At 38.1% G+C, this 13,235-nt stretch overlaps 1 protein-coding gene across 1 annotated transcript in view; it reads right to left on the bottom strand.

Annotated features, from left to right (window-relative positions):
* LMAN1 (lectin, mannose binding 1) overlaps window positions 1-13,235 on the bottom strand; it is a gene marked incomplete at its 5' end in the record, with an annotated part of 30,779 nt that continues 17,544 nt past the window's right edge. Inside the window, 3 exons of the mRNA XM_019518299.1 lie at window positions 1-3,038; window positions 5,367-5,488; window positions 7,455-7,608. Of these exons, the coding sequence (XP_019373844.1) occupies window positions 3,002-3,038; window positions 5,367-5,488; window positions 7,455-7,608 (313 nt within the window). The remainder of the gene's footprint in view (window positions 3,039-5,366; window positions 5,489-7,454; window positions 7,609-13,235) is intronic.

Raw genomic sequence — 13,235 nt, 5'->3', positions numbered from 1 at the left:
TTTACTAAAAATATGTATTTTTATTCAAATAAGGTTATCATCTTGAATTCCAGCTATCAAATTACATTAGAAACAAACATAAGGAAAATTTCAACTGTTTAAAATTTTAGAACAATTGATAGACAGCCTTTCTGGTGTTACAGTAATTGAGATGTGAACAACTTCAACTCTCTCAACAGAGAACAGTAAATCAAGATGTTTGTACGTAACAACTATTCATTTTGTTTAGAGGACTCAGATATGACCATTTATTTACTGAACATGGTACCACATCCTGGAATTTTCATATGGCCAAATTTTAATATTAAATTTGCTACCTATCGTCCAGAGCTCTCTGTTACCATTCAGACTAGACTATTTTACCCTCATACTGTTAACCTGGTCCAAGTTTCCCTCTCCCCATAAAACTCAACTGTTTGTTTGAAAAAACAATATGTGTTTGAACTTATACTGTTAACATAATTAGCAGCAGGAAGGCAACACTGTTTTAGCTGATAAAAATATTCTGACTGGAAAGTTAAAATCATGGTAAGAACAAGAACAGCAAGCCCAAGTTATTATGAAGACAGTTTTTACTTTTCCTACCATCCAGCAAATGGCAGGGATAATTCTTGTTTTGATGCAAGACAACATACATCTTGCTCTGGAAGTTACGTTTTCAGTCTTCTTCTGAGCCCACTAAAATCAAGGGCAAGTTAATCACTGGTTGACATCAGCTCCATCCAATTAGCAAACACTTTATTTGAACGGTATACTGTAAACATAATTTTAGGTTGCAGCTTGTTCAACACAAGATACAATACCGCTGGTTACCTTCAACATTTTCATTTTCAAACTGAACAATGTGTCATAGCTGGAGAGATTCACAGTGTCAAGGAATAAGCACATTAATTAGAGGAAGTCTTAAAGAGCTATTTATCACCATGCCAAATATATCCTGAAAAGTAGTCCATATGAGGTCTATTCCTTCTGCGTAAGAGTGCTACAAAGTCTACTATTACAGGGGGAGTTTTGTTGTATTTAGCACTGGTGGTGAGAAGCTTAAAGCTTAGGGTGAAAGAAGCAATACTGTGCATTTTAGTCACCCTTTGAACGATTTCTTTTACAATAATTTAGATCAATGAAAAAGGGTCAATATTGTAATAGTCTAGCCCAAGGTACCTGTAGATGCTTGCTGGTGAAAGATGTGAGCAGTTTAATAACCACGCTCTGTTATTCTGACTCAGTGAAAGGGTTCTACCACTGGACTTGTACCTTTTTATCCAGCAAGATTAGTTTGAGCCAGTACTTTTTGCACAGTACAGCTTATTGCAGCACAGCTTACAATTTAGCAATAGATTTATTAAGCTATACCATTTACAAAAAGTTTGTCACATCATAGCCATATAAATATGTATGGAGGGAATCACATTTTGTTGGTATAGCAGATTTCTATATTACTATACAATTTAAGGGGAAAAAAGTATATTGCATAGATTTATTGTCCCTCTAAATTCTCAGGCACAATATTAACAATTTTTTGTAACACTGAACTTGGTAGCATATGTTGTCTCTTTCAACTGAGTTAGTACAGAATTTAAAATGTACACAATTTTTTCAGGTATAAAGAGATAAACTGATCGTGTAATTAAAAACATTAAACGTTCGGTTTTCAGTATGTGATTTACAATTTAAGAATTATATATGAACTCTACAGAGAGCTACTCAAGGACAGATTGCTATGGATATGTAAACAAGGCAGAGTGAATCTGTTTTTATTCCTAATTTTGAATATTTGCTCCACTTCCATCCTGGAGCAGAAGCTCACATGATAACAATATTGAAGTGTTCAAATGCATAAGGCTGAACACTTAAACACTGAACTCTCACAATGCTTGCATGAGTAAGAACTGCTGAATTAACAGCAGAACACATCTGAGGCAACAGCTTCTGAAAAAAATACTTAAAACACATACATAATACTCCTAGTTTTGAACACCTGTGTAGAATATTGACTAAAGTATCTGCTATGATATTTCTGTTGCTTCATGAAAGACAACAGCCTTATCAAAAAACTAAAAGAGCATTCCCAACCTAAATATGCCATTATGTCAACTGGATTTTTAAGGTACAAACAATATAATCTTTGTTGAAAGGAGATTCTATAACACAATAAACAAAATCATAGAAAGACTTGGGCATAGAAACATACTGATCCCACAAAACGTGCTTCACAAATACTAACAGGCAACCGGAAAATCCCATCTTCCCCAACAGCCTCAAAACAAGAAAAAAAAAAAATCTGGAAAACAAACAAAAAATCCCCAGAAAGAAACCCCCTACCACCCACAAACCGTTTCTAAAACCAAAATGACAAGCCTTTGTTGGCTTCCTCTGTACAGAGTTTTTGTTCTATACTCCAGAAGATGCTAGTCAGGTTGTTATTAAAATACCTTTATCTTTCATCATACACATATTATAAAAATTGTTTGCAGAAACAAGTCACTGAATCATAGCCAAAGTGACAAATCCAAACAGAAAAATGAAGCACTTTTTCATGCTTCTCCCCCCGACACCAAAATGGAATATTGAGGAAAGCGGTTCATTTAAAAAAACCCAAAAACATTTATCTGATGTGTCTGGATATTTAGTGGTATTTTTTTTGTGAATCCTTGTGTGTCCGATGCTCATCAACAGCAACTGAACCCAAGTACCCCAATTCTTTATCTTGAGAAATTGTTGACAAAACAATAGGAGTATCATGCAGTATCTATTAGAAACTTAATTAAAAAGAAAAAGTAGGATGGGTCCACAAGTTTTTCTTTTACTTGCCCCACAGCTTTCAGGTCTGTTTTTAAACCATTGTATTAACAGCTTAACTTGAATTCACTTTGTATAACAAAAATTCAATAATTTACAATAATGAAGTATTTTTAAACACTAAAATTTCCCTCATTTACAGACGTGGGTGATGTTCTGTGCATACATACAGCAGTACTATACACACAAAATGAACAAGTCATCAAAAGAACTTTTTGGCTGCTGCTTCTTGCTGGGTCCTAAAAAAAAACAAAAACAGGGAAGAATACATTAACTTAAATGCATACAGTTACATTAGAAAACTAATAAAATTAGCACTCTCTCTCTTTCCAGTCTAGATGACTGAAAAAGCAGCTGTTTTTATATCTAGGAAACCTAATAAATACCATTTCAGAGCTTCACAAACTTGAAAGTATAAACATACTCTAATTTGGGAATCACAGAAACAGATCAACTATCCATATACACTGGCACCAGGAGTTTTATAAAGAACTTTTTTACAATGGTATTTGCTTTTTCTCTTCATCAACCATATAGATATATCAACAGGCAGGGATGCTGAAGATGAACAGAGAATGGAAATGCTAACAGTTAAGAGGGTGGAAAAAAGAGGTCTGCCACTTCTCAGTTCTTGCTAATCTCCACGTACGGCTTGGAAGTCATCTTCCCAAAAGCCATCCTTATGAAAAAGGCCTCTTCCCTTTGAGAGGATGCAGATACAGAACAAACATTAATGCTCTTAGCAGTGGTGTTAACTACCAGATTGATGCGACTCATCATCCCATGAAAGTATGCAAATACACACATACATGGTGGAGTACCCTTCACCCTTTTCTTCAGCTCTTTTCTCTGTTCTCCTCACAGTTGGGGGTAGGGTGCAGAACCTTATATCTTCAAATAGGATTTCCTCCAATGAAGCTTTCTTTACATTGGAAGTGTACCCTCATGGGATTAGTTATTCATGAAATCAGAAATGTCAGCCCCCTCCCCCAACTTTTTTAAACCCACTCAGGCCCATCTGCCACACACAAGAGATTCCAAGACCAAATTAAGAAGTTCTCAATACCGGCAAAAATCCTTCAGTTAAAAGACAAATTTTAAAGAGGCAGTCACCTGTAGTATTTGAATTCAACTACATGCTAAGTATTGGTGAGCACAGTGAGCACAGTGCAATAGGAAAGCAGACGAAAAAATTTTAATTTGTCCGCCTGCTTAAGTAAGAGTGTGTGTCTATATGCAGTAATTTTTTTTTTTACATCTCAGATCATTGTAAAGAAAAATTTGTTTTAAAACACAATTACCATTCCACTTTAGTTTAGGCCCCCTCGACATGTTATAGGTACTGTACAATTAACTGGTTAACTGCACAATTATCTTAAGACCAGCTACATGTACAAAGTACCTACCACACAATTAAAAGCTCCAACCGGCTACAAAGTCATACTTCAAAGATGTGTGTTAACTTTATGGCTGGTTGCAAGTGAGCTGTAATTTGCAAGTGTAGCAGGATCTCCTCTGCAGCTGGGAGCCCCATCAGCTGATACAGCTCCCAGCTGCAGGGGTACACCATGCTCAGTGTGGGTTTCATGTGCTCCCAGACACTAGGGATCATGGCAGCTGCAATCCCCCAGCGTCTGAGTTTCATGCACCCCTGGGAGATCACTGCTATAGTTATCCCACCGCTTCGGGGGTGCATGAACTGCCCCCGCAACTCAGAGCGCCTCAACTGAGGAAGATCCCATCCATGGGAGCTGGTGCAAGGGATCCTGGAATTGGGTTCCCCTTGCACTGGCAATAAGGTGCTATGGGATCTGATGCACGATCCCACAATTGCACCTCCTGCCATGCACATGCAGCACAGCAGACAGCACAATTGTGTAGATCACACATTAGATGCCATCATCCCTTTACCTGCATGTGTAGAGGCCACAGAGATTCCAACTGTAAGAACACTTAGGCCCCTGACACACATTGCACTTAAGATGCGATGAACAGGTTAACTGCACCTGAGTGTCAGTAAATAGCATGGGGCAGCACCAGGGTCTGGGACAAAGCTGCTCCAGCAGCCCAATCCTGGGGTTCCCATGTGCCAGGAGCATTAAAACCCCATGTGCTGCCCAGCTGGATGGCATACAGGGTTTTAACTCTGCCCTGGCCCTGGGTTTGGATTCCCAGCTATAGCAGCCCAATCCCAGAGTCCCTGTGTGCCAAGACCTGTAAAACCTTAGCTGGGGTTTTAATAAATCAGCTCATTGTCAGCAAGGGACAGAGACCTGGCTGGGGCCAGTTTAAGATTCCGCTTCAGTCCCCGGCCCCAGTTGAGAATCAGCTGATTGTCTGCACCTGGGTTTCAACTTGCTGGCACAGGGAGAGCTCTTGTGGTGATAAAGAAAGTGCGATAGGGATCTAACGTCTTACCCCAAAAATCATATGTCCTGCCACGTGTTTGACATGGAAGAAACTATGATTGTTGGGATCACGGCTTAGATCTCATGGCACCTGAAACTGAACATCTGCCAGAGGCCTTAAAAGACATTTACCCAACTTTTAAAAAATTTTTAACTTACCTATACATGATATAACCTATGAACAACACTGTTTGTACTGCTACGAATATAAAGAAGTGCGTTGTAGATAAACATGATGGAAATGGTGGCAATTCTGGACACTTAGGTTTCTCATTTGAAGGCTAGAAAGCAAAATATATTTGTTAAGAAGGTGATGATTCAATTAGCACCTTTGCTTTTCTAAAACTAATACTCTGAAAATACCCATGACACTAGAATTGTAAATCTATGATAACAGAAAGAATAAGGAAGAGAAGGCAAGTCACTTAAATGGCAAATTGATGTATTTTAGCTAAACAGACTGATGTTGCTTGGAGTGAGGAGATAAGTGTTTGGTAAAGTACTTAAGAACAGAATGGTTTCTGCGCATATCAAAAGCCGTTTGAGTTCAAACTGTTATGAAGGTGTCTTGAACTAATAAGGCTAGACTTATGTGTCTTGTAGCGCCTGACCAAAATGGTAATGAGATTGATGACTATCCAAATGATAATTCTTCCAATTACTATAGGAAAATACAGTCGGGAGTGGTAAAATGTCCAATTTAACTACTGTTAGCACATACCCCACCAGGAAGAGGGGGAGTGCAACTGCTGCAGAGGAAATGACTGCATACATGGTGTAGTCAATTTATAAACTTGTCCACAAAAAATACAGCAGTAGTTCTTAACAGTCAGGCTTAGCTGAAATAAGATATTGACCTTATGTTTCAACGTGGGGAGGTTGGAAGGTCAAAAAACATAAATAAAAGTTTCGAGTATTTTGCTTTTGTACTTAAAAGAGTTTTTTCCTCTATGCTATAGAATGCATATCTACACTCAAGGCCTCTCTCAAGCCTGCTACCAGAGACAAAATAAGTCTGTATACATATAAAAATAAATACGGGGCGGGAGGGAGGGAGGGAGAGGGAGAATATCTAGGACTTCTTAATAGGGGATTTTTTAAACAGACCAGCTACAGACAATCACTGTAGGTAATTATTTAGAGGATTTGAAAAAAAGAGCTGTGTGAACCTTCAGTCGCTGATTCGATTCGGAAATCTGGCCTGATTCGGTGGCCGAATCTGAATTGAATCAGGAGACCCTTTAATCTCTCTGAATCAAATCAAAACCCTTTGAATCAATTTGGAGAGATTCGATGATTCAGCCACAGACACAGCTTTATATATGTTTTTTTCTACATATCTCCTTGAGGTACCAGGTACAGCTCATGAGCACAGAGATGGTGGGGCGGATGGAGCGTGCCATGGGAGCATCGGGGAGGGTGTCCCCCGTGCGCTTGGTGGCAGACCCAGAAGTGGACCAGAAGTATTTCCGGTTCCCCACGTGCTCTGTGGTGGACCACCCTCCCCCTGCCCTCCAGCTCAGCGACTGGTGTCTCCTGGATTTGGGGGGCACCCAGGGTCCCCCCACAGCCGATTAATGAGCTGGAGGGTTGCGGGGGGAGGGAGAGGTCCTCAATGCGCTTGACGGTGAACCACCCCATGCTCCCGTGGGACACTCCACCTGCCTCAGCATCTCAGCATTCACAAACTGTGCCTGGTACCTCAAGGCACGTAGAAAAAAAACAACATATAAAGCTGTGTCTATGCCTGAATTGCTGATTCTCCAAATCAGAACATAATATTCAGATTTGGCCAAATCGAATCAAGACAGTGATCTGAATGAGGGAATCAAATCACTGTCCCCCAAACTGGGCTGAATCTGAATCAGAATCGAATACTGCCTGCTTCGCACACCCCTAGTGCTTACATATAATTCCACACCAAGAACCATGTACACTCAAATGGAAAGTAATACATTTAGTTGGCTCTTTACATGAGCAAGTACCAGACTTACATGTCACGCTACAGAGGGGTTTTCAAATCAGTTTTAAAAAAAAAGTCATGGCCTTTGTACCCAACTTTTCAAAGCACTTAATTATTCCAAATACTGTTCCGTCTTGATTTAACTGAATGAGAGGTCTTTAGGAAACTGCTTAATGAAGGATTAATTGTTCAGAGTATTGCATGATAGCTTGCCCTAGCAGCTCATATATAGCCATATACTACATTACTGGAACCAGGCTATGTACTAGCAGTATAAGAATTACCATATTTCGCTGTACTAAATGCTCAATGTCCCTCTTTACTACATGAAGATGTTCTTTGATATCATTGAAGTGCTGGGTTGTTTCATAGACTCCTGCTGCAGCCCCTGGGTGCTGAATGCCACTGACCAACTGAAGGGTATCTCCCATGGAACTCCTAAAAGAAAACAGAACATCCCCTTCAGAAAAGAACAGTTTCTTAGAGCCACAGCATGTGCGTCACAAAGAATTTTTAGTTTATTCAAACTAGTCTCAATCTCCTATTTTCTTGCTAAGGGTCGGATACATTCCTTTCACCTTCCATGAATACTTATGACAGAACACTTACCTTTTCAAAATATCCATTTATACAATGCCCTTCTGCACAAGAATCCCAGTTTTGTACGCTGCAACTTGTCCCAAAGCTATACTGATAGCAAAATGTAGTGATATTCTATTGCAAGGCATCTGCTATGGCTTATTCCTTAATGAAGTGCTTTGAATCGTTAGTTCTATTCAAGGCTTTAGGATAAAAATATCATATAATGTAATCTTTCCATAAAACGGCTCCAAAAAATATAATAGAGTCATGTAAGAAATAAAGAGGAGGCTTTAGGGATAAGGAAAGATTTAAGACCATCCATGTTCCATGATTACCTTTTACACAAGAATCTCATTTCCCATATGCACTGCTGTAATACTTAATATTGCCTTCACATGATTCATTCTGTTGTTACAACAAATCAAATTAAATCCATAGAAAAGCTGAAACTGCATAACTAGTATTGAGAGCTAAACTAAACTAAAATCAATGAAGGCAAGATTGTGCACTACTTAATCAATATGTTATTATATAATTTTTCTTTACTCTGACATCTCTTTTCAGTTGCAAAGAGGATTAAAGTCTACAGCTAAGATATTTTATCATGTGAACATTAATCTCTTCATTATTAACAGAATAAACAATCAAAATTTGTATCTTGAATTTCTTTTTAATTTACTTGAAACTTTGTTTTGTTCAGACAAGAGGGTTTACACCACAGCTCCCTGAAGGTAAATCCTAACCCTTTATCCAATGCTCAGTAAATCAACTTCTAAACCAATGTCATGCGAGTTTGAAGTAACTCACAGTGGTACTGTTGTTAACAATGCACATGCTGCATCAAAAATAGTCATATAAACAATTTTTATAAATTGTTTAGGAGTTCAAAATAGGATCACATCTATGGTGAAAGCTACAAGATTGAAAGCAAAGCTCATATTCTGCCAGCAGCATTAGATACTTTATAATCTTAATGCTTAAACTTTCCTTTAACCAAGACTTACAAATTAAATTTATGAAGACTATTAACCCCTCTCTAAACTTTAGCGCAGTTTCTGGTCACATGACACTTCAAGATGCAGAATTCTGATAATAAAAAGACACTGTGCAGGGAGAATCAGAATTCAAGTGGGTATATAAGGAGCTAACAGCATATGTATTTAAAGGTATTACAGCAGGAATGCAGAATCTGCAGATTCTGGGAATGGCTTTCTTTGACTGGGCTAGAAGATGTACTGTCAAACTACAGGTTATTAAAGGCGCTCTCTCTATTGTGATTGAGGTTTATTTAGATTACTACTTGAGGAGGCTTCCTGTTGACTTGATCACAACCATTTCATGAGCTGCCATACACCTCAGTGATATACTAGGACAGGGGTTTTCAATATTTTTTAAAGGAGTGTACCCCTTCTGGTGCATACCCCTCCTGGACAAGTATAGGGGACCCCCGCAGTCAGTTGATAAGTGGAGTTGGGGGGATGGAGAGAGGGGGAGGGTGTTGATGGCCACCCAGACACAAACCGTGGCAGTGGCGCATGGTGGAAGACTGCGGCAGCAGCAGGTGGCCGCAGGCAGCGCAGCAGCGATGGCAGACGGGGCGGTGGCACACTCCCCAAGTACCCCTGCCTCTCCATGCCACTGCCATGTACCCTGAGACCTTCCCAAGTACCACCAGAAGTATCCATACTCTCAGTTGACAACCCCCGTACTAGGACATTACTATCATCCAGGAATTCTCCTTTCCATAACAGATTTCTGACAGCAACCCCTCCCCATCCTGACACTACTCCATTAAAAAAAAGAAAAAAGGAATAAATTAATAAATAAATAAAACCAGTAAACAACAAGGGATGAAGTTTTAAGCACCCCAGTTACATGCTCTTCTAGCCTTTCTGGTTAAATCTCAGCCAAGTCCCAGAATATTTACTTCACAAAAAGCCAAACATAGCCAGTCACAAGTTATTGCATAACTCCCAATATTTACCAAAATAAGTTCCCATTTCATTGTGATTTATACCCTACCACAAAAAATGACTTAAAAAAAATATATGCTTAAAGTTTTGCTAATACTCAGTTAAAGCAGGTGGCCATCTCCCCCTCATTTTATATTTTTGGTCTCAGAATGTTATAATCTTAAAAGTCCCATTCAAAATGTCCATGTGGCAAATTAAACAAATTACTAGTTATTTCTTCCCCCAGAACTTCTTTAATGAACTTTTTATATGCTATTCAAACATAGTAAAAATTTCCTAATATTTTCAATTACTTTACCAGGAGCCATTTTACCAGAAGAGCATCCCTACATTTGGGAAATGATTTTCTGTCATCTAAGCCATGAAAACTATATCTAACTATGGTAGTGATATCTACTCAAATGCAGATTATTATTCATCTAACCCTATCATATGTTTTTATGCCAGAAGTCAATTGTTCAATTTAGAGACTTTGAACACCTTTCCTAAACCTACCCATAATAGGCAGAATTCCTGACAATAAAAATTCATAGACTGCTTTTAAAAATAAATAGATCAAATAACTTCTCTATATAAATGTGGCCTGTGTCAAATTTAAATTATTTTGTCCCTACAAAGAAACAAGCAGCACATATTCTATTGTCTACACAGGCAAGGATTCTTCTGTAATCAGATGACTAAGAAATCTGCAAATCTTGCCACGAAAATTACTTTGACAATAAGTCCTGTTCCTCAGGGGATGACCAATAAAAAAAACTGTTGTTCATTTTTATCTATAAAAAAAACAACATTTCTTTAATCTTAGCAGAAAATATTAAGATGATGTTACGCAAATGCATACCTAATAAGCAGCAACTAGAAGGCCCAGTCTGCTGATGTTAACAAGAAAATCTAATTTGCTTCCCTGGTATAAAGATTTGTCAAGAATATTAAAATGAAAGCCCTCCTAGAAGAACAAGGACAAAAAAAGGGAAGTACTCTAATCTTTATTTTACAAAAAAAAAAAAGCTTGACCTATTTACACGGATAATGATAGGTTGTCCTTGAACTAATACTGGAAAAATATGGCTGTTCAAACATGAAAGTATAAATATTATTTGCACATTTTGTTTCAAAAGATAAAGACTGTTTGAACTATCAGAAACATAAAAGTAACACAAAGACTTCCTAACCAAAATGAGGTAAGTTTAGAAAGGCTTTTTATTTCATTTTCTCGTACTTCGAATGTAGTACAAAAAGACATGTTGTTGGGGAAACTCTTTTTAAAATTTTATCTTGCAGCTTAAAATATTAGTAAAACTCAATATCACAAAATTTCCCCACTAATCTCACATGCAGATGAGGTGACTCTTGAATGGGCTTGCTCATCCACTGATCAGGCAGAAAGCACACTGGCACCCTAAAGACTAACTCATTCAGAAAGGCATAAGCTTTTGTAGGCAACAGTCTGCTTCAGATCCTTTCCACTGCATGCTTTGTCTATTAACTACCTGATCTCTCTCACATCCTGTTTTTATTTACACATGGGGTTGCATACAAACCTTTGTTCCGTCTGCTATTTAGCTCAATCTGTGCCTAGTTATTTTCCCCACAGAGACCTAAGGAAGGGTACTGTATATGAAAACCTGCCTATATCCCTCCCAACTATACAACAGGTCAAGTATAAAAAAAAAGACACCTTGCAAAATTCCTTGCCTCTAATAAAATCAGTAATTTATATTCAGAAAAAACACAAATCAGAATAGATGTATTTTAAAAAAATTACAACTATTAACCAAGATATCAACAAAACTAAAAGTCAGACCATCTTTCGTGATTTTGGCCGGCTGATGCAATTTCCCCACAGAAAAGCTTCACTGAAGGAACAAAAAACCAAAACTAAACTCTAGGTATTTCCCACACAACATATTTAAGCAGGATTGTGTTCTAACTGCACTACACTTAGGTACAGAGATCAGCATACAGCTGAACTCAGTTGAAAGATGGCAAAAAAGTCCATCATCCATCAATCAATTAATCAAAATGACATTTATCATTATCCATGTATGGTACACAAGGCACTTGGGTTTAATCAACCAATAAACCCATTTTTCACAAAATTGAAGAATTAGGCCATTCACCCTAAAACAACAAAAATTATTTCTAAATGAATGCAGAGCACATACAGTGCATGTAGAGACCGTACAAGTACCAAAATGCACAATACAGCTATCTTGAAACGCAGTTATGAACTGGAAGCATGTCTCCTAAATGCAAGATTACCATTAAATTTCTTCCAGCAAAAACATGGCAACTTTTATGAGTCATATTAAACACAAAACAATGTCACGTGAAGAAATCAGAAAATCTGAAGTTAAACACTTCCATCTTTAATGTGTAGCACAGCATCACATACTGAAAACGCATACAGAGCCAAATTACTGCAATAAATTCCTTTTCATATATACATACCACATAGTAGAAAGTTTCTTTGTTTACGCACTAACAAGTTCTTGGTTATTTAAGCCACTGTCTTCAACACACAAAATGAGCCATTTTTTCCAAGAGTTTTCCTAGATTTTCCAAAAGTGCTCACAACCACTATTATTATTTATTTTATTTTTTAAAAATCCAGACCAAACTACATGAGCTGAGGATTTTTTTCAAGTCTGGCCCCTTGCATTCCCAGTTCCACTAAAGGTCAGTGGTAACCCGTGTCTTCACTCATGGTAGAACAGGGACGTTATGAGGTACTCATTTTATAATATGTATGCTTAATGAACAATGATTCAAGACTTCAGGAATTTGGGTATTTTTAGGCAACTGGATTATTAACAAAGCTACAGGCAAAATGGTATCTGTTGGACAATCTAAAATTATAACTACAAATCAACATAGAGAGACCAGAAATTATAGTGATAAGGAACAATATCCGATCAACTATTAACTGTGTTGGTAAAGCTTTACCCCTCTGCTTAACAGATTCTTTTCCTAACTATAACAAACATGTAATTGTTTCAGGCACAGCTACTTCATTAAAAGGAGTATTATGGTAAGAAAAGATACTAAATCTAGCAATGATACCTAGAGCTAAACTTCTATATGCAGAAACAATAGCAGAGCAAAATACTAAACACAGCATGACATTTAAGAAGCCAGGCCCCACAGCACCAACTTACTAAGCATATCAAAAAGTGTTACTGTCCCAAATTCAAGTTTAAAAAAAATAAGTGTGCGAGAGAGATGCGATATACCTATCTGGCTATCTATATCGATATTGTTTCAGTTTCAATAAATCATAGAATCAATGAGTGGGAAGGGACCTAGACAGATCATCGAGTCAGACCCCCCACCATGGGCAGGAAGGAGCACTGGGGGTGGCAGGGGTCATAAGACCCCAGCCCGGTGCCTATCCAGTCTCCTCTTGAAGATCTCCAGGGAAGGTGAGAGCACCACCTCTCTGGGAAGCCTATTCCAGGCTCTGGCCACCCTTACCATGAAGTAGTTCTTCCTAATATCTAACCTAAACCT

This window comes from Gavialis gangeticus, unplaced genomic scaffold, assembly GCF_001723915.1.
Source record: "Gavialis gangeticus isolate Ggan-Ray unplaced genomic scaffold, GavGan_comp1, whole genome shotgun sequence".
In the NCBI taxonomy this organism is placed as follows: domain Eukaryota; kingdom Metazoa; phylum Chordata; order Crocodylia; family Gavialidae; genus Gavialis; species Gavialis gangeticus.
Note: the sequence above shows the minus strand (reverse complement) of the source record. Positions and strands in the feature narration are given on the sequence as shown.